This window comes from Fusarium coffeatum (genome assembly GCF_003316985.1).
Source record: "Fusarium coffeatum strain FIESC_28 chromosome Unknown BRIP53273_contig_42, whole genome shotgun sequence".
NCBI classification, from domain to species: Eukaryota; Fungi; Ascomycota; class Sordariomycetes; order Hypocreales; family Nectriaceae; genus Fusarium; species Fusarium coffeatum.
This window is the reverse complement of record NW_022157839.1, coordinates 52,592-78,848: the sequence shown is the minus strand read 5'-3', so window position 1 is coordinate 78,848 and position 26,257 is coordinate 52,592. Positions and strand designations below refer to the sequence as shown.

Here is a 26,257-nt window from a genome sequence, read left to right as displayed (position 1 = left end):
CACGAATGAAAGTACACACCAGAACAGATACGGAAGGTCGACGATCTCAATGCTGGGCATGGTGTGACTGGAAATGATCGTCTACTGTTATCAAAAGTTCTGCCATCATGCAAGCAAGGGTATATGCCAAGCAGTGATGTATATAAGAGCCTGCAGTAGACTCATCACTCAATTGCCAACTCACCCATCGCCATGAGGTCCTCCGTCTTTTCCCTCCTCACTCTCGCCCTTGGGGCAATTGCTGCTCCCAAGGCTGATGTTCAGACTTACGATGGGTACAAAGTCTTTCGCGTAAACACCCACGGCAAAGCGGATGTCAAAGAGAAGCTTACACCCGTTACCTTTGACGAGTGGGAGCACGGAGACCAACACGCCGACATTGTCGTCGCGCCCAATGACGTCGCTGCTTTCAAGAGTCTGAACCTTGACTTTACCACTCTGCACGAGAACTTGGGTAGTTCCATCGTTAGCGAAAGCCCATCCTCGAAGAAGTGGAAGCGTCAAGCGGATGATGAGTCTTGGTACGATGAGTTCCACCAGTATGAGGACCACGTCGATTACTTTAGGGACTTGCACGAGCAGTTTCCTAATAATTCGAAGCTGATATCTTCTGGAACATCATATGAGAATAGGACTATTTATGGTCTTCATCTTTGGGGTGACGATGGACCTGGAAAGCCTGCTGTGCTTTACCATGGCACTGTTCATGCACGAGAATGGATCTCTGCACCGGTGAGTTTGTCCCCATTGAGAGTCGCTCAATGCTAATTTTTAGACTGTTGAATACATCACTCTTCAGCTCATTAAGGGCTTCAAGGGTGGTGATGAAGACGTTCAGACCATCTTGAACAAATACGACTTTTACATCTTTCCCTTTGTCAACCCTGACGGATTTGTAAGTCGCCCATGCTCACCCATCGACCGTTTAACTAATTGAGCCAGGTCTACTCTACCAAATCTGATCGTCTCTGGCGAAAGAACCGTCAACCTCCTCCATCTTCAGCAGCGAACCAGACATGCTTCGGTCGCGACATCAATCGCAACTGGGAGTTTGGCTGGGACTCGAACAAGAGAGGTGCCTCGACCAATCCTTGCTCACAGGTCTACCGCGGCGAAAAGCCTGCTGATAGTCCCGAGAATGCTGGATTGGATAAGTTTGTTCGCCAATTGAGAGATACTGTTGGCATTTCTCTCTACATCGATTTCCACAGCGTGAGTCCCAGTATTTGTGACCAATTGTTCACCCGCTAACAGCTCTAGTATGGTCAATACATCCTCTCTCCCTTTGGCTACAAGGAAGATCTCTACGCGCCCGAGCTTGGTAAATGGACAAAGGCTGCTGCCCTCGTCAGCACCGCCATCCGCGACAGCTCCGACGACAAGACAACATACACCTTCGGACCCAGTGGCGCTGTGTTGTACGTTACTACCGGTTCGGCGCCCGACCACGTGTACAGTGTTGGACAGGCCAAGTTCTCGTACACCATTGAGTTGAGGGATACTGGTGAGACAGGATTTGTGCTCCCACCCAACCAGATCAGGCCCAATGTTGAGGAGCAGTGGGCTGGACAGAAGGTACTGCTTTCGCTGTTGGATGAGACCTTCTTTGATGGTGAGGGTCCTGCTCTTTTCCAAGGGCAAACTTAGTTCTTGTATATACTTGTGATTGCAGCGAGGTGGTGGGACAGCGCGAGATTCAAGATCACTATGCGCAAGCACGATTTATCACAGAAATAACGCTTGATCAATTATACATAAAATACTAGATCTTCGATTCCCGACCTGGCGCAAAGCTACTTCCTCCAATAGCTTCGACAATCTTATCCACGGTATTCAAGATCCAGTGTCCGCCCTCATCACTAGCCAAGTACTTGACACTCTCCTCCGTCTCGCCATTCTTATCGTTCTTATACGTTCCATCCTCAAGCGCCTTTCGCAGACCAAATACATGCGATAGCACTTGAGGTCCAACACCAGTTTGCGCTCGTAGACAAGAGATGGCAATCATGGAAGTATGGATTCGGCCGAGACTAGCAAGTGTGTCGCGCTCGGAGGCAGGAGGATCGGAGAGGAGAGCGGAGTAATGGCTGCTAAGGATATACACAGGCAAATCGGGATGCGCAAGGGCAAGCTTCTCGAATAGCTTGTCTTCGTATGGTCTATAGATGGAATCCCATAACCCTCGGCCGCGGGCCAATGCTTCGTCAATATTTTGCGACGTCGGTTGCCGGCTTGCTTTTGTGCTAAGTTTCGATGCTACATCTTCGGGAAGAGATGCGTGGAAAGCGTTGAGGGAGTTGATCGTTCGAGGAATGCCGTTGAAGCTGATGCACTTTAGGCCAACTTCGCGGATGAACTCGGCATTCTGGACGGCGGAATTGGGGTCCTTCGACGATGCGACTTGGTGAAGAACGGGAAGAGAGTCGGGTGAATTGAGAGTAAATGTGGCAGCGGCCTATAATCGTCAGCACAGCACATGGTGCGCAATTGATCTTCATACCGAAACAGTTAACCAGGACTTTGGGCCGAGGTTCCTAATAGCAGCATCATTCGCAATTGCTTCAAACAATTCCTGAACTTGCGCAGGTGCAGGTCTTGGCCCAGGACGCGCAAAAGGCGCGTTAATAAGAGCTTTCAGCGGTGCAGAAAGTTTCGACATGTCGGGTTTATTTTCGTTGTTTGACATTGCAGCTACAAAGAAGCCGAGGATGTGTCGCGGTTTTGAGACGATGACGATTGATCGTCGGAGGTGGATCTGGAGACCGAATAATCGACCCACTGTTTCCGGGGTTCAGAATGAGGGACGACGTCGGAGATAGATCTGGATGCCGATAAGATTGAGAGTGTACAAAACATGAACGTGTAAGTGAGGAGGAGAGGAAGAGAGGAAGGGCAAATTTGTTAATATGGGTTCTGACAAGAAAATCAAGGAGCCTTTTTGGCTAGGGTATGTATATTGTCTGGTGTTTGACCATGACTAACAGTCTATAGCGGTGCTGCAGCCTGTATGGCTGTTTGCTTCAGTATGTTTACCACTTACAAGCATGACCTTTACTAACAACTACAGCACATCCTCTGGATCAAACAAAATATCGGATGCAGGTCCTAAAGTCAAATAGTTCTATGCTTAGTGTCTTGTACCGATTCGCTGCACGAGATGGTATGTTCTCCAATCTCATCATGACGCCTCTAACAATTATAGGCATCCCATCTCTATGGACTGGTCTATCAGCATCCATCCTCCGTCAAGGAACATACTCAACCGCCCGTTTTGGCTTCCATACATACTTCTCTGATAAAGTCAGAAGCCACACAGGCAAACCGCTATCGGTAACACAAAACATCGCCTGTGCAGGTGTTGCAGGTGGTGTTGCTGGTCTAGTTGGTAATCCAGCTGAAGTTGTCCTTGTTCGCATGTGTGCGGATGGTGCGAAAGCTCCGGCTCAGCAATTCGGATATAATCATGCTTTGGACGCTTTGGTGAGAGTTTATAGTGAGGAGGGCATGATGGCGTTCTGGAAGGGTCTTGCTCCTAATATCGCGAGAAGTGCTTTGATGAGTGAGTGCAGCAGATTCTGTTTGTGATTTTGCTAACAGTCATAGATGTCTCTCAAATTGCTACGTAAGTTGTTGATTGGACGATGGCGGTGGCTTGACTAACAAACTAGATATGCTTCGGCCAAACAATATCTTCTTGCCAACAACTTCAAAGACGACACAAAGACCCACGCCATCTCTTCCCTAGCAGCCGGAACAATGGCCACAACCATCTGTGCACCAGCAGACGTCTTGAAAAGCCGCATGCAGTCCAACGCAGGCAAAGAAGGTCTCGCTCAAGTCCTCAGCACTGGTCTTCGCGAAGAAGGTCCCCGATTCCTCATGAGAGGCTGGACACCCGCTTGGTTAAGACTCACGTACGTTACCCACTCCTATACACAACCAAGCTAACTTTCTAGACCTCACACTGTTTTGACATTTGTATTCATGGAGAAATTGCGACAGATTACTTCTTTTGATTGGCTAGGTGGATTGGAGAAACAGGAACAGGAAACGCTTCGTTGATTTATGTTATATACCAACTTCAGGCCAATAAAGCCATTCGAAATTCGTCATGTCATCCCATGAGAGTCCACCAAATGAAGGCTCGAAATCGTTACCAGGCTGGTTCAGAGCTTGAACGATTTGATCATCTGACATGGCAGAGAAGTGTATCGGTTCCGGCCATAGAGCTTGCTGATCTAAAAAGGTGGGCGTCGTCATGGGCGCTTCATTAACGATTGGCATTCTAGGATCAGATATGCCGTCTCCGGTAGCTGCTCTCCTAACAATTTGCTTAAGGTATTTTCCGTATTTGATGGAAAGACCGTTTCGATGTCGTGTTACTTTTCCGATTCTTTCGAGAACGGTGGCGGTTTCGTCGATGAGGTTTCTGACACTAGGAGCCAGAGCAGAACCGCCAGTCGCGTAGGAACTTAGTGTCAGAGCGAAACAGGCCGCAAAGGAAATCATGATCGCGGTGTTGTTCGGCATGGACTGAAGTTGAGATTCTCCTTGTATCGCGGCGCGCATGACGTTGAGAGCCGAGGAGAGACCGGCTGTGTGGAAGAAACGACGGACTTCGAGAGGAGCTGTAGGATGGTTTATCACACCACCGTAGATGGAAAGACGGGTGTGGGTGACGAGAATTTCAACGTATGGAGGGAGACGGCGGTCTGATGGTTAGCGAGGTTTACCAAAGAATCGAGCATCTTACCTGGTCCTTTGCCGATAGAGACGCCCCAATCGGTATACCACTGATCGAAGAAGCGTTCGATTGATCCTTGGATTCTGAGCATGTTAGCTTAGCAAACCCCAAATAGGTGGCAGGATACATACGATTGTGCAATCAATGAACCGTCGCTGGAAGGCATCTGTGAGCCATCACAAAGACCTCTCACAGCGGCAAACAGTCCGTCCAAATTCCGTCTCAGAACAGCCATAGAAACAAGGTGTCCGTCAAGAGGATCCGCAAATTCAGATAGGTGCCAGTTGTCACAGTCTTTTAGCGACCGTGTCATTGGCACAGAAAATGGTCGTCCTCTAGCAAGCGACATTCCTCTTTCCAACACAAATAATGAGAGCCAACATCTTTCTCGATTCCTGAGAAACAGCCGTCCTTTTTCAGACCACGGGTCAAGTTCTGGAAAACCGTCCATTGCTAGTGCTGCTCTTGGATCAAGACAATCACCTCTCGCCAAGCCGATATCCGAACCTGAGCCTAGCATTTCCGGCGATACAAGACTTTTGTGAAGGGACAAATCGGTGGCGACAGTGTTCGCGATGGAGATGTAGGTGCAGGTTTCATCGTCGGTAGAATGCTGTCCGGGGAACATCCATGGAATATTCACCATGAATGCAAGAACAATCTCAACAGACCTATAGCGTTTCACTACAACTTTGTGCGCGAGGGTCCTGACGTGGTTCGAGAGTCGTTTTGAAAGGGCTGCTGCGGATGGCATGAAGAGAGCTGATGCGGCCATGATGGATGTGTATAAGAAGGCGGATCTTGAGCGAGTGAATTCGACAGTGTATATCCTTGGATCGAGACCCCATCGAGTGTGCGCAAGATTGCGATGAAAGCTGATGGTCAGCATGATTCCCGGACAATCGGGGCGGGCACTTACAAGTGAAATAGCTTGTCTGCTTCATCTTCCGACACAAGGCCCAAAGTGACAGGGTCGACATCAGATCCAACATCTAAATGTGCCTGTGCCGGCGCAAAGAATGCCTGTATTTCATCCTCCGTTTGACCAGTGGTACTCGCGGTATGCGCCTGCAGAGGTGAATTCCCATGTCGCGACTCTGGTGACGGTTGGATGTAGGACGCCCTCGCAAGAAGCTGCAACGGATTTTCCGCATCATCAATCGCGAGACTCTGCTGTGTTCGTTGAATAAACTCTGGCATCACCACAGGATCCTGCTCCTGCTCCTCTTCCTCCTCCGAGTAGGCGTCCTCATCACCATCGCCACTAGCACTGTATCGTGTCTGCGGGGCATCAGGAGAATTCGCGCCACTCAATAAATCTTGCAAATGCGATAGAATCCTATCATCTTCGGGATTCTTTTGTGACGTTGAGCGAGCGCGTTTGACGGCTTGGTCAATTTGGTACAGCGCTTTGTCCAAGCCTGTACGTTTACTAACATTGTTAGCCGTAGGTCAGGTCAATTGCAGTCAATTGAAGCTCACTTTTTAATGCCCTTTTGACGACCTGGATGATATGCAGGCCGTACACACTCGCAGTCAAGCTGGATACATCTTCTGCATCTTTCCTGATTCTCCTTCCAATCGCATTTGATCTTTGATCGACGACACACGAGACAAGCTGCTTGTCTTGGACGCGGCGAATCACCTGCTTGGAGCGGGGACGTTTGAGTCTGGAGGTCCAAGTTCGAATTCCCCGCCATTTATTGGTGTTTTCGATCCAAATACTCGGCGATTGTTTTGTGAACCGAATAATTAGGACAGTGGGTTTCACGGTGAAATAAAGCACGCGATGCTTAAGAGGAGAAACGTGATTGTTGAGGAGGAGATCGGGGGGAAAGAGTGACTGACTGTAACGCGGAGAACTTGCCAGGTCCCCGGTTCGAGTCAGGGTCGAAGGATGCCCGTCGGAAACGCTCATGATTGGTCACTTTTTAAGCTTCCGACGAGAAATTCGGGGGAAGGCGGGTTGGACGTAACGGTATTTAACATGGATATTATACATAGATTACTCCATCTAATCTATTGACACAAACTAATGCACTCACCTATATCTAGATCTGCATTGACTCACATTTTTCATCATGTCGCCATCGACCCTGTCGAGCACGAAAAAGACGGATAACAGCAAAAGTGGGAATAATCATCAACTGAACCGTCGGGGAACTTGCGATTCTAGCCGGATTAGGAACAGTTGGAGAAGGAACCTCCACATTTGATACACCATTGATGAAAATATTGAGGCAAATAGATGATATGAAGCGTTATAAAAGAAAGAAGTCTGCAGTTGAGTTGTAAGATGGAAGATTTCGAGTAGCCGTCAAAATGTCTGCTGTCGTGGATAACAGTAGCGATAAAGAGCAACCTGTCAAGGGTGCTGTCGAAGAGACTACAGAGCACTCCAAGCCTGTCTCTCGATTTACACGATGGTATCGCAGTCCTTTGTTCAACGTTATTATCGTTGGATTGATTTCTTTCACACAACCAGGAATCTGGAATGCTCTGAACAGTATGTGTATCCAAAAACTTCAGAATCATTCTAATCTTTGTAGATACCGGCGCTGGTGGTCAGCAAGAGCCATACCTCGTCAATGGAGCCAATTCACTCACCTTTGGTATCATGGTCTTCGGATGCTCTCTGTTTAGTATTCTTGCCAATAAAATCGGTCTTAAATGGGTTCTTATCATCGGTACCCTTGGATATGCTCCTTATTCCGCTGCTCTCTACACAAATAACCGATATGGAGTGGAATGGTTTGTTTTGCTTGGCGGTGCTACCTGCGGTATCGGAGCTTCAGCGCTGTGGGCTTCTGAAGGTGCCATCGCTTTGGGATACGGTGATATCAAGGACCGTGGAAAATTCAGTACGTCAGACTCCTCTCAATATTTCTCTGTACTAACTATTGTAGCTGGAATCTGGCTTGGTCTGCGAGAACTCGGTCAACTCATCGGCTCTTCAATTCAACTCTCCCTCAACGTCGATTCTGGAAAACGTGGTCGCGTCGGATACACCACATATCTCGTACTCATCGCTCTTCAATGCCTCGGCCTACCTCTCGCGTTCCTGATCTCACCTCCTCACAAAGTCATCCGATCTGATGGCTCCAAGCTTCCCCACTCGAAAACGAACAAGAGCATCAAGGAACAATTCCGACGTTGGGGCGCTCTCATCCAACGCAAGCAGTTTTACCTTCTGATCCCCATGTTGGTCGGCTTTAACTGGAACAGCACGTACCTTGGAATCTACCTCGTCAACTACTTTTCCGTTCGAGCCCGCGCCTTGGCATCATTGACTTCTGGTATCGCTGCTACTGCTGCCAATGTCTTTTGGGGATGGTTTTTTGATCTCAAGTACTTCAGTCGACCTCAGCTTGCGAGAGTTACTTGGGCCTTCCTTGCGGTCACTATGACTGCGCTATTCGGTTGGCAGTTTGCTATGGAGTTGGAGTATCGCAATGCCAACCCTGCTGTGACTTTGGACTGGGATCTTCCTGGCTTTGGACGCGGATTCGCTGTGCAAGTTCTTCTTCGGTACGTTTCCAAGACCCTTTGCCAAGCAAAAGCTAACTTGTCAGATTTATGAACGAGTCTCACTACATGTTTGTATACTGGATCATCGGAACATTCTTCCAAGATGTCGAGACATTGACACTCGCTGTTGGTCTTGTCCGATCCTTTGAGTCTCTTGGCTCGTGCTTGGCCTTTGGAGTTGGTGCAGCCAAGGTGCCATCTCTTACCAACCTTATTGTTGCTTTTGCAATGTTCTGCATCTCGCTGCCTTCAACGTCGTTTGCTGTGTTCTTGGTGCCCGAGCGCCCAGCAGAAAATGCGCTGGATAGACCACAAGAGGAGGAGGAATGAGAAAGCCGTTAGAATCAACTGATACCCTAATATATTCGTTCAACACGACAATGCTATTTGCGCTGTAGCCTTCGAGCATCGAAACCATTGACCCCCGAAAGCAGAAGAGATAAAATAATTAAGTCACCCTGTTGCACACTCCAATGGTAGCTTAGAAAAACGCCACTTGCATTGTGTTGTGGAACTGCCATTCATACTCTAGTTCAAGAGATTGATTGTCTTTTGAACCAATAAGAGGTTCCTACCAGTTTTCCTTTGTTCAGGTATTCGTATTTCTGAGCGTAGTTTCTCGGGGATGTCGCTGAACAGCTTCTTCTTTAACCGCCGAAATGTACAAACCAGACAGAGAAAAACTGCAAACAAACGAGTCAGCCCATCTCAATCCAGGACAAGATTCTGGACCAGACATTGAAGATGTGGGTTTCTACGAGAAGTTCGAATCCCACAGACGCGCTGCAAACAATTATCTGAGACGCTACTTCGAGTGCTTCACTCATCACCACGACCTTCCTGGTCTCATCAGAAGATCCTTGAACCAGCAGAGTCAGAGACCAAGCCCTAATGTTGTCATTGGCTAATACTAAGATTATCAGAACACAGTAACTTAAAGGTGAACACAAAAATAATACACTTGAGGGGTGACGCGACCCGAGAGCTTGCAATGCTCCAAGATATCCTGCAAATAATCCAGAAACAAGAGCAGCATCCTGTAAAGTCTATATCTTCGGATCTCGCTATTCGGTAAGTCCAACACCGTTCAACTTGCCTCTCTAACATTTGCAGGATGGCTTCTTGTCTGATCCTCGCCTATGCTGGGCCGCATCCAGCTTTGTCGATCATAAGCGCTTGCTTTGGCACTGTTGTCTTGACAGTTCGCTTGATACGAAAGTACCTGCAGCTGAAGGAGATAGTCCCGCTTCAGCACAAGGTCGGAGGACTTATTAGAGCGTTCAAGAATGGCACGATCCGGTACAGGGACTTGGATGAGGTTTTGATTTCTTCGTTGGAATAGCAACATGATCTGGGCTTTCTAGTCGCTCGAGCGACGACATTAGTCACAGCAGGCTATAACGTTTCACGAGAATTCGCAAACAAGAGGGGGACTGTTTCGTTTGTAGAGTCTTTATCAATTGATTTTCTATGAAAAACTGTATCAAATGCCAGTCCAGCTTGACCTTCCCACATGCGCAGAGTTACTCGAGGTTGATCTCGAAATCCATAACTCTGCGTACGGAATTCTCATTGAATGTATCCCACTGCAGATCCCCCGAATGAAGGTCACCAACACAGACATAGAACAGCAAAAACGACCCATCTTTCTTGTCCTCCACGCTCCATCGCTTGCCATGGGTGACGGGATTCTCAACGTCTGGCAGAATTTGTGAACCCATAGGGTTGTACATATGTATCTGGTTTGTGTCCAAGAACACTGCCGCAACCAGAGTATACAGCGCTTTCTTCTCCGTAGCCTTCAGTTCATGTCCTTCAAACTGAGCAATGGGAACCCAGATGTTCTTGATTTCCTTGAAGGAGCAAATACGGTCCTTGTCTCTGACGTATTTGAATCGAAGCGAATATGGTCTCCCACAAAGCCGGGCAATCCGGTCACCATTCGCCAAGAGGTTGATCTCGAATACCTTACCGACGGTGTTCTCGAATGAGATGCCGGGAGGGAACCTGCGCATGCGGATCACGGGAGTGCCCATGTTGACCCGTTGTTGCGGACTTGTCCCAGCCGATAGCCACCCATTTGCACCCTTTGGCTTCATCAAAACCTCATGGATCACAGAGAACTCATCGCGTGACCAAAAGGTGTCTTCCATCAGTTGAGAGAAGGCAAGTCCCTCGAAGGTGAGTTTGCTATCCCGTGCACCCTGTGGCTCGAAAGCTTCCAGCACCAACGCCTTCACTTTGACACAATCCTGAACTGCGGACTCGGTCCAAGTGATGTTTTGCCAGGCTAGACGGAGTATTGGATTCGTCACTTCAGCATCCCGGTAGTTGTCGACGAGAGAGGAATCAAGAAGCTGTTCAAAAGACGAATGACGATCAGAAGACAGTCTAAGCCGCTGGTGTCATATCCAACCTCTGCGACTGAGGTTGATGGCGGCAGCTGGTACCTCAACAGATGAACCATGCCAGCGGTTGCACCGTCGCCGTCCAAGGCCCGGATATTGTGGAACTTCTAGTCGAGAATAGTAGTAAGATCCATTTTCTCAAAGAATGGAGTGTTTAATTCTCAATGAATGGAAAGAAATGTGTTTGTGGAGGTAGGAAAAAGAAATCAGAACATGGTAGTCCAGAGCAACGACTAAAGGTAAGGCAGACGTTCTTTGATTGGCTTATTAAGATCACCAAAACTTGCCAAAATTTGACAGTGCCAAACACTGATAATGTTGCTGAGACCCGTTTAAAAAAAAGGAACTGTTTTGTTTGTACGTCTTGGATGATCTGCCCCTCAAAAGAAACATCAAATAACAAACAACAAAAAATCGCGTCAACGCCATTGGCAACATGGAAATGGAGACACTCGGGTCTATTATCGACAAAATTTCCAACTGTGACAACGATGCACACACGATCACTTCTTTGAGACAGGCAGCACAGTCCTTGCAAGACAATCTTGAAGTTGCCAAGAAAGAGGTAGAAGCTTTACAGGCGAACCACGACAGAAATACCACCAATATTGGACCAGACGGTAGGCATGTCGTCTCTAATGTCGGGTAGTTTGATGGAGAGTCGCTCCGCGAAAGGATCGCCCACGAAATGGAAGAGCTGAAGGAGCTCATCCAAGACCTTCCAAACAGCGCCCTCATAAGACGAATCATCGAACAGATTCAGAATCTGGAGAAGAATGTGGAAAACAATGTCGAGAAAGCCCAAAACGAGATCGTTGAAAAGATGACCACATTGAGCGCGGCGATGGACGAGGCAGAGACTTTGGCTAAAACAACAAAGACTCAGGCCCGTTCAAGCGGCAAGGAAATCCTACGAAAGATTGGCGAAATCTACATGAGACTCGAGAGCTACACGGCGCTAACAACCGAGACTCGGGACGTGGTACTAGAAGCTGCGCAGCAGACAGGTTCGATTGCGGAGTCCATCGACCGGTCTCAGTCCTAGTGGGAGGACAAATGGAGGCAATTTATTGACGACTTCAAGAACTGTCTCACTCCCTTCGCGACGAAACAAGAGCTGCAAGATGCCAGGGACAATCTTTCTTCGGCTTTGGGTGGCTTACCTCGATTCGACGTCGCTCAGCTATCTAGGATAGAAATGACCACCACTCAATCCCACGAAACAGGTGTGCAGATGTTGACAGACGGCACCAAGATCTTGACTGAGCTTGTCAAGCAAGTCGGCAGTCTTGAAGAAACAGTTTTGCGAATGGGACAGACTCTTGAACGACACACAGACGAGCTTTCCGAGGCCAAGGGAACCGAGTTGGCGAACAATCGCTTATTCCACGAAACTCGACTTCACGACAAGGAAGAAGAAATCTCCCGCATTCGAGACGAACACAAGACCAACCTGGAAGCCATCAAGGAGCAATACCAAGGTCAACTCGTCAAACAGAACCAAATTGGACGCCAGCGAAAAGACTTCAACACTCAGCTCGAGTCAAAGGAAAGAGAATTATCATTTCTGCATGAAGAATACCAAGGTCGACTGGATGCCAAGGACGAAGAGCTAGACCGTCTCCAGAGGGAAGTTTCATCAAGCCTCGAGTCCAACACAAGGGCTATCCAACAGATTCAACAGGAACACGACATGACCCTCGATAGTAAAGATCGAGAGATCGAGCTCTTGCGGAGCTCGCTCGGTGACCTACGTCAGAGTGTGAAAGTTAGAGATGACCTGGTTTCTGCGCTGAAAGAGAGCAAAACGTCCTCCGACAACCAGCTGCAAGCGCTTCGGGACCTTCAAGCGCGAGATGGAAATACCCTCCGACAGATGGGCGAGCTCCAAGTACAGGCATAAAAGACTGCTGAGCTTTCAGACAAGAACAGGGCGCTAGAGGAACGGTTGCAACAGCAAACTCACTAAATCGACGAACTGAAGGACGCAATGAAAGCGCCTGAACGGTCGAATGAGATTTGCCACCTGTTTTACGATCTTTACACAGAAGTAAAAGACTTGAAGATAAAGCGAATGGCAAATTGAGAAGGCCAACGGTTTGTCGACCAGTTGGCTACGGTTATTTTGAGTGTGGGTGGTAGCCAGAGATTCCTGAAGTTTGTGGAAAGGGTTGATAGCTCTGATCTTTACTGCTTCACCGATGTCTGCTTCCTGAACGAGCCACAGCCGATCTTCGAGCAGACGTGCCCAAAGCATGACGCTACATGCGCAAAGGTTAAAGTTGAGCTGAAGCAGGGTGCTGAGGGAGTGGAGAAAGTTGCATGTTTCCAATCATGAATCAATTCAGGCCCTTCATGGAAGATCTTAATGTTAAGCCTGCAGTATTCGTCGTTGGAATATGGTCTTGGTACGAGAGTGAGATAGACTATGGTATGCGGGGGTAGACAGAGATACGAATAATACAGAGCATTGTATCTGCCAGATAGCAAGATGCCTTCAACCTACTACTGAACCGTCTGGACCATTAGGGTCCCAGTCTTCTGGCGGTTCATCATCTTCGGCGTAAAGCCGCGTGTACTGCCACACAGGTCCGCCGTACCGTACGAATCCCTTTGGTGTGTACTCCAACAAGCTTTTCTCTTCATAGCCCTCCTGTAGCTCGGCATGCAGTAGACTCATTCCTGCTTTTCTCTCGTTGTATATCAACCAGGGCTGCTTTTTCGGGTACATTCTGGTCCAATCTTTGTGGTTGATGATGCCATCGTCCGGCAGCAATTCCTTGTCGTGTGCAAGAGCCCTGGGTAGTCTTGTGCTCGTAATCAGCGTACGCCATGGACGCCCCCCGGCCACATCGATGGCCTTATTTCGATTATCAATCACGTATGCCTCATGCCTCATCCGGATGTAGTATGCTGAATAGAGATGTCCTATCTGCCATACGGCGGGAAATCTCCAAGTTTCTGTCCTCACGCCCTGGGGCTCTTTCATCATGCGACAGCGCAAGAGCGTCCAATACAAGGACTGGTTCTCATAGCCTTGCGGTGAAGTCCCTAGAACAGTGAAATGTGCTGAAGCTGTCCCTGGAAGCTCGATCAACTGCTGCGATGCTTGAACCAGTGAATGACCGAGTGTCAAAGGCTTGGCTTGTTGATATCTCTCCACACAACCTTCTTTGCCAGAGTGACCATCCCCGACACAGTCTATGTGGAGACTTCGTATTTGAGGAAGGTTGATGGGATGGAAAGTTTCGTCGACGTCCCAGGTGCCAAGCATTGCATCGCAAATTGGTTCCAAATCAATATGAACGTGCTCCATACGTGGTAGCAATCGCCGCAAGTCCTCGCAAACATGAGCTGGGGTGTTCCCATCTTGAAGGGATGCCTCAAGCTCTATACCTGTGCAGCTTACAGTGAGGGTGTTTAGCAACAGCGAAATGGTTGACTTAGTGAGCCATACGTTGTGTAGGGGATGTTGACGCTTGAGGGAGAATGACTTGAGGTTGTTCATCGAAGGGATAACATCTTCGATTAACTGCTGGGTTGATAATAGAACCTGATTGTATGTGGATGAGTCCGGGTTCTCTCCCTGGCTTAGGTAGAAGGTGACGGATCTTGTCAGATTGGCAGTAGCCTGCTGGTCATGGCATACTAGAAACCGACTCAACGGAGTGATGCAGAATAGCACCAACTCTCCATAGAGTATCGCCAGGCAGACATCCCGCCATTTGCGATTGACTAACAGGCATGGGATAATGGCGGGCCGCCAATTCTTGCCATCGACAACGAGGTGAATTACCTTGTCGAGGATCTCGGTGGGCAAAGTGCTTATGTTGATAGCCATGGGGAAAAAAGCTTCTGCTCGGATTTGGATTGAAGGAAAGGTCAGGATAAACGATGAGTGGGGAGACTGTTAGACCCAGGGACAGTGGGTGATTTAAATAGACAACATGTTCTATTTGAGTCACTGCTGCCTGGAAACCTTGGAACAGGGTTAGATGTGGTCAGTCAACCAACAAACATTGGCAATAGCAGGGGTTAGGAACTTTTGCAGCCATCACAGTAACAACAGGCTAAATGAATATGTAAGGACAAAGCGTTCCATCAATCACGCCGAAGTCTCAATAACGCTGAAAAAGCAGAAGAAAGATGACTGGCATGGTATCGACGAGAATAGTCGTCGAACTATCAACTTCGTCCATTGGTTCACCCCTGACGAGCATGATGGTCCAACCGTCAACACCATCACCTTTCCTGATGGTACTACCAAGGTTCTCTCTTTTCTCCCTTCTGTCGGGTTTGTTCGGCCTTGCTGAGTTTTCGCTTGTTCGCTGAGCCCTTGGGTCGACCAGGCCTACGCTTCTTGGGAGCAGTTTCTTGCACCGAGGATTCGCCATCTCCTTCTTCATCTTCTTCTTCAGCTGGGATTCGACGCTTCTGGACCCTTCCGCCCCGAAGGTGTCTGGTCGGTGGCTCAGAGACTTCACTGTTGTCGACAGAAGACATTGCTGCAAGGTATCGAGTTGTGGTGAGTGGCAGGTAGTAAGTGATGAATGACGCGAGCGTTGACAGTAGAATGCCATTGCGGCTAGTGGAGCAATCAAATTAGTCAATTCTGCGGCAACTGGCAGCGCGGTGTACAGATATCTACAGCTTCACAGTTCTACATAAGCTTCTAATAGATACTATTAATAAGATAATAATACATATGTAAAAGTATGAATAGAAAAGGTAAAGTCTCAATGTTCCTCTTTTTTATCAGCAAAATAGAGAGACTTCATATATTGATATATAAATTAAAAAGGTAACACTTTTCAGTACTTAAAAACTACTTAGGTTTACTTGGGGGTTGGGAACATGAACGGATTGCCATCTCAATGGCTGTGATTTCATTTATCTCAGAACGATATTTTTGAAGTCATTTATCTACCCATATGGCTACCAGTTTCCAAAAACGACTTTGAGAGTCAGCGACAACGGATAAGTCTACATTGATCCCAAATCATATATTCTTTGGACTCACGAGTGAATTAATTTGAGGAGTTATTGGTTCTATCTGAATAGGCAATTTGTTCACTCACGTCTTCACTTGGGCTTTCATTTAGGGTATGTTAGTGCCACAATGCTTGGGCAGACGTCTCCTTGCATTTACGGTCCACCTTTCGCCTCGACCCTTGACTCTTGAGCACATTAGACCATCCCTGTAAGGCGATATATCCAGTCTTTGTGGATTCGAGCGGCAGAGAAGATCCCGGGTGAAGTTTTCCACAGTACCCATAGCGACATGGTGACCAATTTTGAACAAAGATGCGAGAAACCAATTCTCAAGAGCAGCTTTCTAGAATCCAACGTTCTGGACCCAAAGAGACCAGCAGCTGAATCCGGGGATCGAAGTGTAAGATTACACATACGGGCGTTGGGATGAAGCACTGTCGTTTATGCGCCCATGCCCGACGTCGCTAAAACTGGTACCAGGGATAGTCCTGGACGTCACATGGCGCACAGATCTAGAACAGCACGTCAACTCCTATGTTACGGTAACATGAGATAAGTCTCAAGGTTTAATCGGCGTGTCATCACTGCAACAGTCTACGTAGCAGTTCCAATGCTGCGATAGTCGAATTCGGCGATACCACTTGGCATGGCACGCGAATCTTGGAGGCATAAACAATTAATTACAACGCGCGCAGAGAAGAAACAGGATACTAAACTTCTTGGCGAGTGGTATTGCCGCCATTCGACAGAGTACTTGAAAGATAATTATGCAGATTACGTCCTAGTCAACCGTTGATGTGACAATCCTACGCCGCTAGTTCAATATGTACAGGGCTGGTGTTCTAGGCTTGGTCCGTGAGGATTTCGCTGTTGCACTGAAGATGATGGTCATGGAGCACACTCCGCTTTTGAAAATCATACCCGAAAACCGGTCCCTATAGTCTAAAACCTTATTGATGAGTAACCAACATCCTACGAAACAATTACTTATTCTGGTTGACCTGCATTTTCTGTTACTCGGATTACTGTGTTTTTACCCTTTTGTCTCATCGTGTGGCGTTCCGGTCCATTTGCCAAGTCTGACCTGACAGAACGGCATACAAGGGTTATTGCCGGACATCCTAACCTGCTTTTGGAATTATGATGCGGCACAGAAAGGAAAAGGGGGAAGGAAAATATTGGTTTTATGCAAGTAATACCTGAAGAAAAGGAATAATATTCTAGAATCGTGTGCTTACCCTCAAAGATTGCTGGAGATAATTACCTCTCCCCATATCCTTGGCGGACCAGGGATCGGGCCGTTGACACATGCCAAGCCAGGGGATCAAAAACTGGCTGATGGAATGTCATCCTCGGCGTTGGTTCTTTTCTTAGCGCAGGGGCTAGACCAACTGTCACGACCTTCCAGAAAGAGAACCGACGTCGCCATGAAACACGGGGTATCTAACAAAAAGAGATTATCTGGCAAGTTACCCTTGTTTGATCCTATAAGATTGTCATACATGTTTAGCGAATGGGACTCAAAATGCAGGTTGGTTCACCACCTCGTGGCAAAGAAATGACGCTATTCTAAGGGCCTGCCTTGCATGGTATAACCCCAATGCTACGGAAGCACAGCCATGTCTACCACGTTGAGTATAGCACGCTCCGGGGCTGGAAAGATGAGACGAACTGAGCAGGGTTCCTTCAAGGACCAAGTCTTTAAATCCTTCAACCCACTTGAGGCGATGGACGTCAGGGTATGTGGGCGGACCATATATAGTAGCTCCCCCAGAACAGGATCCGCAGGGCGGGTGATTGTCTCGCTAACTTTTGTCGATCATGAAGTGGGCTTTACCTTTGCTACTGGCCTTTGTGCCCTGGACTGTAGCAGATTTTGGAAACACGACGGAGTTGCTCAAGACTCTGCCTAGTTGTTCTGTAAGTTTGTCACTCTGCTGTTTGACCGTTGCTAATTGTTAAAGTCTCCTTGCTATAGAGATGCTTTTATTAATTCAGAATGCAAGACTACCGATGTGTCTTGCTTGTGTGCTGGACAAACGACCATCAAAACAGCGGAAGGATGTGCAGCTGAAATTTGCAGTGTCAAAGACAGTTTGAGTATGTACAGAGAACAACCACAGAATCAAGCTAACAGTTACAGCTACTCTCAACATGACCTACACCTATTGCGACTATCCCGTCCGAGACAAGACTTCGATTTTCATCAATGTTACCATCGTTCTCGGCGTTATTTCCGGTGTCTCGATCCTCCTTCGCCTCGGTACAAAGTATTTCCTCAGCCAAGCCGACTTCGGTCTCGACGATCTATTTATTTGTCTCACACTTCTCATCGGTATGCCGTCGACGGCAATGAATATTCATGGTACAGCTGGACACGGAGAGGGTCGTGATATCTGGACGCTCGAGTTCGACCAGATTACCAAATTCGGATTTTACTTCTGGCTGTTGGAAGTCTTCTACTTTGCTCAAGTCTCGTTTCTCAAAACGTCGTTGCTGTTCTTCTACCTACGGATTTTCCCGGGTCATGCGCAGAAGCTTCTTTGGGGGACTATTATCTTCAACACTGTTTACGGTGTTGTCTTTGTGTTCCTGGCGGCCTTCCAGTGCACGCCTGTCAACTATTTCTGGCTCAGCTGGGATGGTGAGCATGAAGGAAAATGGTATGTGCCTTTTTGGAACTCTGGTGACCCGGCTAACTCTCCAGCTTTAACATTGCATCTATCGGTTGGGCCAATGCAGCAATCAGTATCATTCTTGACTTTTGGATGCTGGGTATCCCAATGTGGTATCTCCGTAAGCTCAAGTTACATTGGAAGAAGAAGATTGGTGTTGCCGCCATGTTTATCGTCGGAACCTTGTGAGTCCCGTGCCCTCCCACCTGTCAAAAGCCTAGCTAACCTTTCAGTGTCACCGTCGTGAGCATCATCCGTCTTCAGTACATCGTTCACCTTGGCTCCTCCACCAACCCAACCTACGACCAAACCGACGTCTCAATCTGGTCAACCGTCGAAATTAACATCGGTATCATCTGCGCCTCCATGCCCGCCCTACGTGTCCTCCTCGTCCGCATCTTCCCTGCCCTCGGCGGCTCATCATACAACTCAAGCAAGTACAACAACTACGGCGAGAACTACGGCCGCAAGTCACACGTCTTGAGTCGCAGTCGTGCTGCACGTGTGGAGCTTCCTTCTGAGACAGCCGATTCGATACATTCACCTGAGCATGGAGGAATTGAGATGCAGAGGACGTTTAGAGTGCAATATAGTGAGAATGATGAGCAGAGTTTGGTCAATGGGTCGGGGAAGTTTAATAAGACGCAGGTTACGACGCAGAATAGAAGGTCGGAGAGTATTGAAAGGGACTCCATGTAGATGAACTTGGGATAACCATAATTTATACTTAATGTGGAAAGACTGCGCTTGACGTCATAAGTGTAGTGTACGTGATGTGTTGATGTTGGTGGAAGCAGGTAAATACCGCGTTTTATGCTCAGCGGAAATCGCATGTTAAGGCAAGGCAAGGCAACAAAGGGTCTCGTTTAGGTAGGCATTGGAGTTACCGTGCCTGAAAAATGTAATTCATGATAGGAACCTTATCATCAGGCACCTAATATAAAGTTTCCTACGATAGGTCTCACAAGACATACGTGCAAAGAAAGTATTATTTTGATTTGTGTAAGAGTGTCCATTTTGTAGTGAAAGGCAGTACCTATGGGGTCGCTAGTACCAATTAGAGTTTCGGTTTATCCAAACATCCAGTGCACTCTGGATTTCCCGCGTCAAATCCTCATATTGTGCCCATTTATTTCTCTTGTCGAAATGCCAAAGGCGAAGTCGTAGTTCTTTAACTCTATCGATTGGATCAAGGCGTTGCAGACGATCCAGAAAGGAATATCCTTGCATCATAAGATGCATCTGGAATTGCTCCTGGACTACAGTTGGTTCGCTGATCCAAGGTATATCGTCCAGCGGTCGTCGCCCCATCTTATATAAGTCTCGAAACTGGGACTGGAGCTCGAATCTGTATAATTGTTTCGATTGTGTGGGAGGTATTTGGCCACAGGTTGGCCTGTTGAACAGCCGTAAGTTATCCAATATGTCGGATCTACCAGTGAACAAGAAGCCTCCGTCATGGTAGAATATCTTGGTGTAGCATTCAAACAGAAGAATAGACTCGATATATGCCTCTCGCCTTTCCTTAAAGGCTGGGTCCTGCAACAGGAATACTCTGCTACGAGTTGCCAAGCCTTCGCGAATGAACGGTTCTGAATCCCGGGCCATCTTCAACTGGACAGGTGACAACCCTGGCTCATTCCATGCTTTAGCAAAGTTCAGCTTCCTGATCTCGTCCAGCACAGGTCGAACCTGCGTTTTAACCATCTCTTGCGTGTCGATGCAGTGGCGTTCTCGTATGCGATAAAGACGGCCAACATGGTAAGCAAGAAATATATTGGAGAGACTTTGGTAAAAGTCACCGATTTCAGTCTTATATTCCTTGAGTATGCGTTGCTCGTTTGTCTCGAAGCAGCGTAACATGGTAGGTGACGCTGATATTATTGCGCTCATGTCCGTTAGATCAAGATAGCTGAATATCTCGAGCTTCATCTCGACTGGAATATTGAAGATGTCCATCTTGGAACTGTTTGATGAAGTCGACGGAGAAGTCGACGGGGATGCCGATTTTTCGAAACTGAGGTTTGTGGTTGGAATTTTGTAAAAGAAGGGTAATTGAGTGAGTAAGTGCTGCCAGGAAGAGAGCCAGCAAGGCGTATTTCGATGTCTACTGGGAAATTTTCTACCAGGGTAGAGTAAAGTCAGAATAAGAAGGTTTTATTGAGGCATCGGAGACTTTGCTCGAAACATAAGGTAACTTTGTTCCGTACAACTTTATTCATCCGAGACCTTCTCGTCGCTCAGAACTTAGTGCCGTATCGTACGGGGTTTATCTCTCACATCCATATGTCAGCTCAGATCAAATAATAATTCCGAGCCACCTTGGCTTTTGTCCGCCTGCACTCGTCAAATCAGATGTGTTGGATCCTGGACTGGAGGTTATTCACAATAAGAAGCATGCAGAAGGAGTGCCCCTACCACAACATCAATCCATCCATCTGTACTTCATGTGATAAACTCAACTCAACAGCAGATTGGAATTTCCTACGGGGACCAAGTTACTCAAATCATGTTGATGTGAATTCGGTGATTACTCTTGGTGCAGCGTTGGATTGTCAGTGTCCTTAGGCATCGGGACAAACAACCAGGAGATTGCCGTGGCAACTAACAGCGCACAAAGAACAGGTTGCAGAATCCCAACACCAGCACTCGCAGCGACAAGTCCAGTGATGATGGGAAACATACAGCCTCCGAGTTGTGCAAAGACAAAGACGAATGCCAAAGCAGTCGATTGGATACGAGGGTTGAACAGTTTGGAGCCGACATCAATGCCCTGTTGGTGTGAGCCATGTCCATCAGATGAGTTTGGGGATATTTACAGTGGCAAAATATGGACCCATGAAGAAACCTAGAAAACTGATAGCGATAGATGCAGCGATAATGTTGGGAACGCTGTGCATATTAGTGATAATAGCGAATTTGGAAAGGACAGGACATACAGCCAGAACAGCAGTTGCAGAGCAATGCTGATAATGGTGAACCCAAAGATCATTCTTCGGACTCCAAACCTATGCGTAGGTTCGGCGAGAAATAGCCTTCCAAGTAGAGACCCTCCACTAAATCCAGCAGGCACAAAACCCATCTGGTTGATGTCGCCATTTCGCACATCGACAAGGTACTCAACCACCCATCCGCTGGCAGTGAGTGTGGCTCCGAGAAAGAAAAAGAAGAACAGACTGATGAGCCACACGTTTTTGGTCTTGAGAGTCTCTTTGATCAAAGCGAAAGCGTCGTCATTCCTTGAAACGGGGGATTGATCAGCCTCGAGAGTCCTTTCAGTCGGCTTCTGCTTTCTCTTGAGCTTGAGAGTATCCCAAAACGCATAGATCACGAATACGACGTTGAGTACGCCAATTCCAAGCGGGAAAGTGTAGAAAAGGTACCATCTTGAGGTAGTTCCTGCAGACGCCACGCCTGTCGCTACAAATGGTCCAACAAGGCATCCAGCCATATACATCGCGTGGATAAACGCAAGCCACCGATGTGATCCCTTCGTCCCGGCGACAAATGTGTTGCCATGCGTGTCTTGATATGCTTGTCCCAGACTAGCTAACCAGAATGTTACAGCGAATAGTGCGAATGGCGGTTTCCAGGCCCGAAGAGCATGAGCGATGACTTGTAGGACAGCACCCAGTGCAAGCATTGAGCCAAGGTCGAAAATTTGACAAAGATGAGTGTTTGAGAATGCACCGAAGAACCATCCCATGAAATTTGCGCCGTAACTGGAGAGATTAGTGTGAGGGGTGAATTGGTGATGAGATGAGCTTACACTGATGAGACAATTGCGGTCGTGACGTTGTAGTCGCGAATGATGTGAGGCACTAGCGCTCCAATACTTCCATCATTAACGCCCGCGACAAAGAAGGAGAAGCCAGCGCTGAATATTTTGAGGAGTTCTGCCTTGTCTGGCTTGTTGGAAGATGGCGGGGGCTCATTATCGTTGAGTGAATTGCAGGTCGCGTCTGTGGTGTCGCGAAGCTCAAAGAGCTCCGACGTCGCGGTATCAGTTTCCGTGACGGTCGCCATTATGACAAGTTCTTGGGTGATTGAGATTGATGGGATATGATGATGTATTTATCTCCTTCGTCAAACGGAAAATAATCGGGTGCTCATCGGATCAAAGATGCCAAGGCACTATTTGTGTTGAAACCTTGACACATCCAAGTTGGAAGTATTACTCTTTTAGATGTAGTCGCGTCCAATGTGGTGGTACGGCATGAAAGCAAAAATAAGTTAGACAGTTTGATCTCATTGAGACGAGGTCTCTGGTCCAACATTATTTGACACCCCAGAGTTAAGAGCTGACATTTCTCCGCATCGGGTTGAATGGAGAGGCTGGATCGTCAGACGATCTCGCGACGACGGGCCGGCTTGGCTAAACGCCGGAGGATGTGTCGATAAACGACAAATAGACTCATTGTGGTTTTGCTTGATTGGAAAGAGAACGACACTGACGGTCGGTTGCCAAAGAAAATGAGATGAGGTGAAAATAGCTCATGTGAACTGAACATACGTCGTTGTTCTTCAATTCATGAGCGCATCTCATCAGTTTGTGATTGCATTACGAGATTTGCGACTGTTCCGATAACTGCGCATCAATTTGAGTCACTTTTACTCACTCATCTTCACTTCGTCATCAGCTGGTTATGGAAATAATGACCCCAATGTTGAGCTACCCTACTGAGCTTCACGTTTAGTGAAACGATAAAGCTCAAGATCTACCCTAGTGCTGGCGCTAGCTTCCCCTGCCAAGGGGAACAGGGGAACAATACGGTCCTTTCACATGCGAAAAAACTAGCAAACCTAGAGTTTCTTTTTCTTGAGAGCATTCAATCTGGCCAGTCGTGAAGAGATTGTCACGCAGACGTAGGGTAAGTTCAAAGCTTTCCAATCATGAATTTCATTCACTATGACGTAGCAAATCACGTTCGCATTTTCCACCTCCGCGTTTGGGTCATTTGGGCAGAAACAATCAGTTCTGGCTGCGGAGACGAATGTCCATGATAAGACGGTCGAAATCGACAAAATGGAGCTTTTCATTGGCTGCTTACTCATCGGAGTGCACTTTTTTCCGCCGACCCCCTGTTTGCACAATGCTCCACTCTGGCCACGTCAAAGGCTGTAGTCGGTGAGTGAGTGAGTCTTGCTTGCAACCCGACCCAGTCCTCAATCTGGGGAATCCCATACCCAACCCCTAAAAAACACCATTCCGATGCAATTACTGCGTGGCGATCGTGGAGATACCAGCAGCACTTCTTCAAGAAGCTATGGAGGCTTTGGGCCTTCAGAGCCACGGCTCTTCGAGTTCAACGAGCGGGGTCGGTCTGTAGCGCCCAAATGTATCGAGATGTCCAAGCAGCACCCTGAGGACTTCCTCAACTACCTCCAGCAGGCATGGAAGCGCGACAAGATCTACGCCAAGGAAAATCCAGAGTCCATGTTTGATATTAAAGCTATCAGAGTTCTCTGCCAAGACGGAAAGTTCAGACCACTCGGCAACTCGTATATCCCGCTTCCAAAGCTGCATTACCTCCGGAATCGATATATGCTCGAGGGCGAGCCCTTTCCTTTCCTCAGACTTGATCCTCCGATAAAGTCAGAAGGAGGATTTGGTCAGTGGAGGTGTCTCAGAGCCTTTGCCAAGTATCATGATGACCTGGATTTTTTTCTCGAGATGTTGATACGAGTACGCCGATCGAAAGCATCAACTGTCGAATTTCCGCGTCGAATATTGGAGCTATATCTTCGGATACAAGCAGAGTGCGAAGATTCAAAAGATCCAGAATCTAGCGCGCATAAAGTCAGGTATGAATACCCGTCAGTCACAACATCATGATACTCACGCGACCAGATATGCGTTCGAGAAGGAGCAATTAGTCTATGTCCATCCAATATGGAGACCCCTCAGCGAATGCTTGCTAGATGACTCATGCGAGATAGCCAGCACGTTATCCAAGTCACCTGTGTTTCCGGTACCAGAAGATTGGGACGCCAGCAAGTCAGAGCTTGCGTCTCTGAGAGAATTCTACGTACAGACGCTGAAACTTGAAAAAGCCAGCTATCGGACCATCGTCGGCGTGTTGGAAAAGCGCGATTTCGATGCAGTACTCGACCCTGCGGACCTTTGGTTGACAGATGAGCTTTATCGCGCTTTGGAGAAGATGAGATTTGATCTCTCGCCGAATGATGCTGCTGATCTCAAGTGAGTTGCTCCGCCTCAATCAGGGTTCACCACTAACCTTCACAGAATTGCGTTCATCGAGAAGCCGATCATCGCTGTTGCTCCCGGAGAAACAGTGACATGGCTCACTTCAAAGGACGTCTCCTGGTCTCCCAAACTCGACAGTCCAGAAGTCAACGATCTCAGCAAGCACTACCCCGAGCTACACGAATTCTTTGTCGACTTTCTCGACGTCAAGCAGAACGACTCAGGACTTATCTTCGACACACTGATGCAAGTCTCATCATTAAGTCCTGACTGCTCTCGCGATGACACCGCAAGAGGTCTTCTAGTCGCCGTCAGTCAAAGAATACCAGAGTACGGACATGTTTTCGACAAGGAGAGATTTATGCAGAGTAATGTCTTTCCTGTGTCGACTGCGGATGGGGTTTTGCTGTGTGCACCTAGTATGGAATTTGTCATCGCGGATCGACAAAACCTGAAAGAGGCATTTACCGGAAGATTGAACTTGCTGGATTTCGATCCGAAGACTGTTTGGATGTTGGATAATCTGCTGGTATGGGCTGGTCTTGATCAGCGATATTTGTCACGACACGTCGTGGACCAAGGCCCAGCCGACGAGAACTTCAAATCCATCGAGCTGCCCGACGAACTCTCTGCCAAGGCTGACCACCTTCTACGGTATGTACTTCCTCTAAGTGGGATTCCATATCTAACATGCACAGTATCGCTGTCCATTTTAAGAGTCCACGGACGACTACACCCAAGGGGACATCCTGGCTTCGAGAAACCCTCGAGCACTGCGAAGTTCGCCTCGCATCCAGCTTCCAATCGCAACTCGTCTATCGCTCCGGCAGCGCTGAAATAACCGCTGTGAATCCCATGGGCGGTCTCGATATCAAGGATACAGTTGGCCTGACTGTGTACTCTGATGATGAGAACTGGGAGATTTTCAAGCAGACGTTACTCCCACGTCGATTGCTCGAATGGATCATGACGGACCCCGAGACAAATGTCATACAAGATGTGCCTGAGCAGGCGGTGAGCTTGGTGAGAAGTATCATCAATGTTTCAAATGCTCGAGAGCATGTGATAGCCAGAATACTTGATGCCGAGGGTATAGTCGATTTGGAGCTGTTACAAGCGTCGCCGTATTGGCGAGTGAACAGGTGAGTAGTACGGGCTATTCTGAGGAACACAACTGACCATTTAGTGAACGCCAACCAGATACCACAATCAGTACACCAAAACCAGAAAAGTTTGCACCGTCCAAGATTATCGACGACTCAGATTCCACCCCCGCTCCAGCATACAGCATAGCCGGCCCCTCATACAGCAGAGACGAGCATCCCGCCTACAGCAAGGGTGGGGAACCAGCATACATTCGAACAGAACGAGCCTACTCGAACAGCGAACCGCCGTACAGCAAAGAAGACCCCGCAAAGCAATCGTCGCCGCCGCCACCGCCGTCAAAGCCAGATTCACTGCGGGATAGACTTCCTGTGTCGAAACGGGGGCTACAGAGACGGGTTTCGGAAAAACAGGATTGGGAGGGAGATTTTGTAGCGAACGAAGCTACATTGGTTGACTTTTCTGGAGAAGATGGATATGGAGTAGATTGATTTTTAGACAAGATAAGATGAGTGATGTGATAGAATGATTATGAAATATGGAATATGGTTCAACTCCCCTTTACATAATCCGAGGGCCAGCTGGACCTGGGTCGCTC

At 47.9% G+C, this 26,257-nt stretch overlaps 13 protein-coding genes across 13 annotated transcripts; 6 read left to right on the top strand and 7 right to left on the bottom strand.

The window, feature by feature from the left end:
- Nucleotides 1–192: 192 nt before the first annotated feature.
- Nucleotides 193–1,647, top strand: FIESC28_01907 (uncharacterized protein; the record flags this gene model as incomplete). Its single annotated transcript, XM_031156057.1, has 4 exons — nt 193–732; nt 776–895; nt 943–1,212; nt 1,261–1,647. The coding sequence occupies 4 exons, from the start codon at nt 193–195 to the stop codon at nt 1,645–1,647; spliced, it is 1,317 nt and encodes a 438-aa protein (XP_031019889.1).
- Nucleotides 1,648–1,762: 115 nt separating this feature from the next.
- On the bottom strand, nt 1,763–2,659 carry FIESC28_01906 (uncharacterized protein; the record flags this gene model as incomplete). The annotated part of the gene is made up of 2 exons (XM_031156056.1): nt 1,763–2,455; nt 2,501–2,659. 2 exons carry the CDS (start codon nt 2,657–2,659, stop codon nt 1,763–1,765), a joined length of 852 nt encoding a protein of 283 aa, XP_031019888.1.
- A 247-nt stretch (nt 2,660–2,906) lies between these two features.
- On the top strand, nt 2,907–4,062 carry FIESC28_01905 (uncharacterized protein; the record flags this gene model as incomplete). The annotated part of the gene is made up of 7 exons (XM_031156055.1): nt 2,907–2,947; nt 2,992–3,023; nt 3,068–3,160; nt 3,203–3,559; nt 3,604–3,622; nt 3,669–3,914; nt 3,957–4,062. 7 exons carry the CDS (start codon nt 2,907–2,909, stop codon nt 4,060–4,062), a joined length of 894 nt encoding a protein of 297 aa, XP_031019887.1.
- A 6-nt stretch (nt 4,063–4,068) lies between these two features.
- Nucleotides 4,069–6,662, bottom strand: FIESC28_01904 (uncharacterized protein; the record flags this gene model as incomplete). The annotated part of the gene is made up of 5 exons (XM_031156054.1): nt 4,069–4,712; nt 4,754–4,827; nt 4,876–5,619; nt 5,664–6,165; nt 6,227–6,662. The coding sequence occupies 5 exons, from the start codon at nt 6,660–6,662 to the stop codon at nt 4,069–4,071; spliced, it is 2,400 nt and encodes a 799-aa protein (XP_031019886.1).
- A 404-nt stretch (nt 6,663–7,066) lies between these two features.
- FIESC28_01903 (uncharacterized protein) lies at nt 7,067–8,602 on the top strand (the record flags this gene model as incomplete). Its single annotated transcript, XM_031156053.1, has 4 exons — nt 7,067–7,250; nt 7,294–7,605; nt 7,651–8,272; nt 8,317–8,602. The coding sequence occupies 4 exons, from the start codon at nt 7,067–7,069 to the stop codon at nt 8,600–8,602; spliced, it is 1,404 nt and encodes a 467-aa protein (XP_031019885.1).
- A 1,193-nt stretch (nt 8,603–9,795) lies between these two features.
- On the bottom strand, nt 9,796–11,308 carry FIESC28_01902 (uncharacterized protein; the record flags this gene model as incomplete). The annotated part of the gene is made up of 3 exons (XM_031156052.1): nt 9,796–10,629; nt 10,689–10,787; nt 11,267–11,308. The coding sequence occupies 3 exons, from the start codon at nt 11,306–11,308 to the stop codon at nt 9,796–9,798; spliced, it is 975 nt and encodes a 324-aa protein (XP_031019884.1).
- Nucleotides 11,309–11,368: 60 nt separating this feature from the next.
- Nucleotides 11,369–12,583, top strand: FIESC28_01901 (uncharacterized protein; the record flags this gene model as incomplete). Its single annotated transcript, XM_031156051.1, has 2 exons — nt 11,369–11,662; nt 11,726–12,583. The coding sequence occupies 2 exons, from the start codon at nt 11,369–11,371 to the stop codon at nt 12,581–12,583; spliced, it is 1,152 nt and encodes a 383-aa protein (XP_031019883.1).
- A 594-nt stretch (nt 12,584–13,177) lies between these two features.
- On the bottom strand, nt 13,178–14,521 carry FIESC28_01900 (uncharacterized protein; the record flags this gene model as incomplete). The annotated part of the gene is made up of 1 exon (XM_031156050.1): nt 13,178–14,521. One exon carries the CDS (start codon nt 14,519–14,521, stop codon nt 13,178–13,180), a length of 1,344 nt encoding a protein of 447 aa, XP_031019882.1.
- Nucleotides 14,522–14,940: 419 nt separating this feature from the next.
- On the bottom strand, nt 14,941–15,778 carry FIESC28_01899 (uncharacterized protein; the record flags this gene model as incomplete). Its single annotated transcript, XM_031156049.1, has 2 exons — nt 14,941–15,265; nt 15,759–15,778. 2 exons carry the CDS (start codon nt 15,776–15,778, stop codon nt 14,941–14,943), a joined length of 345 nt encoding a protein of 114 aa, XP_031019881.1.
- A 1,715-nt stretch (nt 15,779–17,493) lies between these two features.
- FIESC28_01898 (uncharacterized protein) lies at nt 17,494–19,046 on the top strand (the record flags this gene model as incomplete). Its single annotated transcript, XM_031156048.1, has 5 exons — nt 17,494–17,592; nt 17,637–17,772; nt 17,816–18,335; nt 18,380–18,532; nt 18,581–19,046. 5 exons carry the CDS (start codon nt 17,494–17,496, stop codon nt 19,044–19,046), a joined length of 1,374 nt encoding a protein of 457 aa, XP_031019880.1.
- A 348-nt stretch (nt 19,047–19,394) lies between these two features.
- On the bottom strand, nt 19,395–20,306 carry FIESC28_01897 (uncharacterized protein; the record flags this gene model as incomplete). Its single annotated transcript, XM_031156047.1, has 1 exon — nt 19,395–20,306. The coding sequence occupies one exon, from the start codon at nt 20,304–20,306 to the stop codon at nt 19,395–19,397; it is 912 nt and encodes a 303-aa protein (XP_031019879.1).
- Nucleotides 20,307–20,877: 571 nt separating this feature from the next.
- On the bottom strand, nt 20,878–22,373 carry FIESC28_01896 (uncharacterized protein; the record flags this gene model as incomplete). Its single annotated transcript, XM_031156046.1, has 4 exons — nt 20,878–21,120; nt 21,167–21,239; nt 21,287–22,069; nt 22,117–22,373. 4 exons carry the CDS (start codon nt 22,371–22,373, stop codon nt 20,878–20,880), a joined length of 1,356 nt encoding a protein of 451 aa, XP_031019878.1.
- Nucleotides 22,374–23,559: 1,186 nt separating this feature from the next.
- On the top strand, nt 23,560–26,150 carry FIESC28_01895 (uncharacterized protein; the record flags this gene model as incomplete). The annotated part of the gene is made up of 5 exons (XM_031156045.1): nt 23,560–24,152; nt 24,199–24,549; nt 24,595–25,209; nt 25,254–25,697; nt 25,742–26,150. The coding sequence occupies 5 exons, from the start codon at nt 23,560–23,562 to the stop codon at nt 26,148–26,150; spliced, it is 2,412 nt and encodes an 803-aa protein (XP_031019877.1).
- Nucleotides 26,151–26,257: the final 107 nt, after the last annotated feature.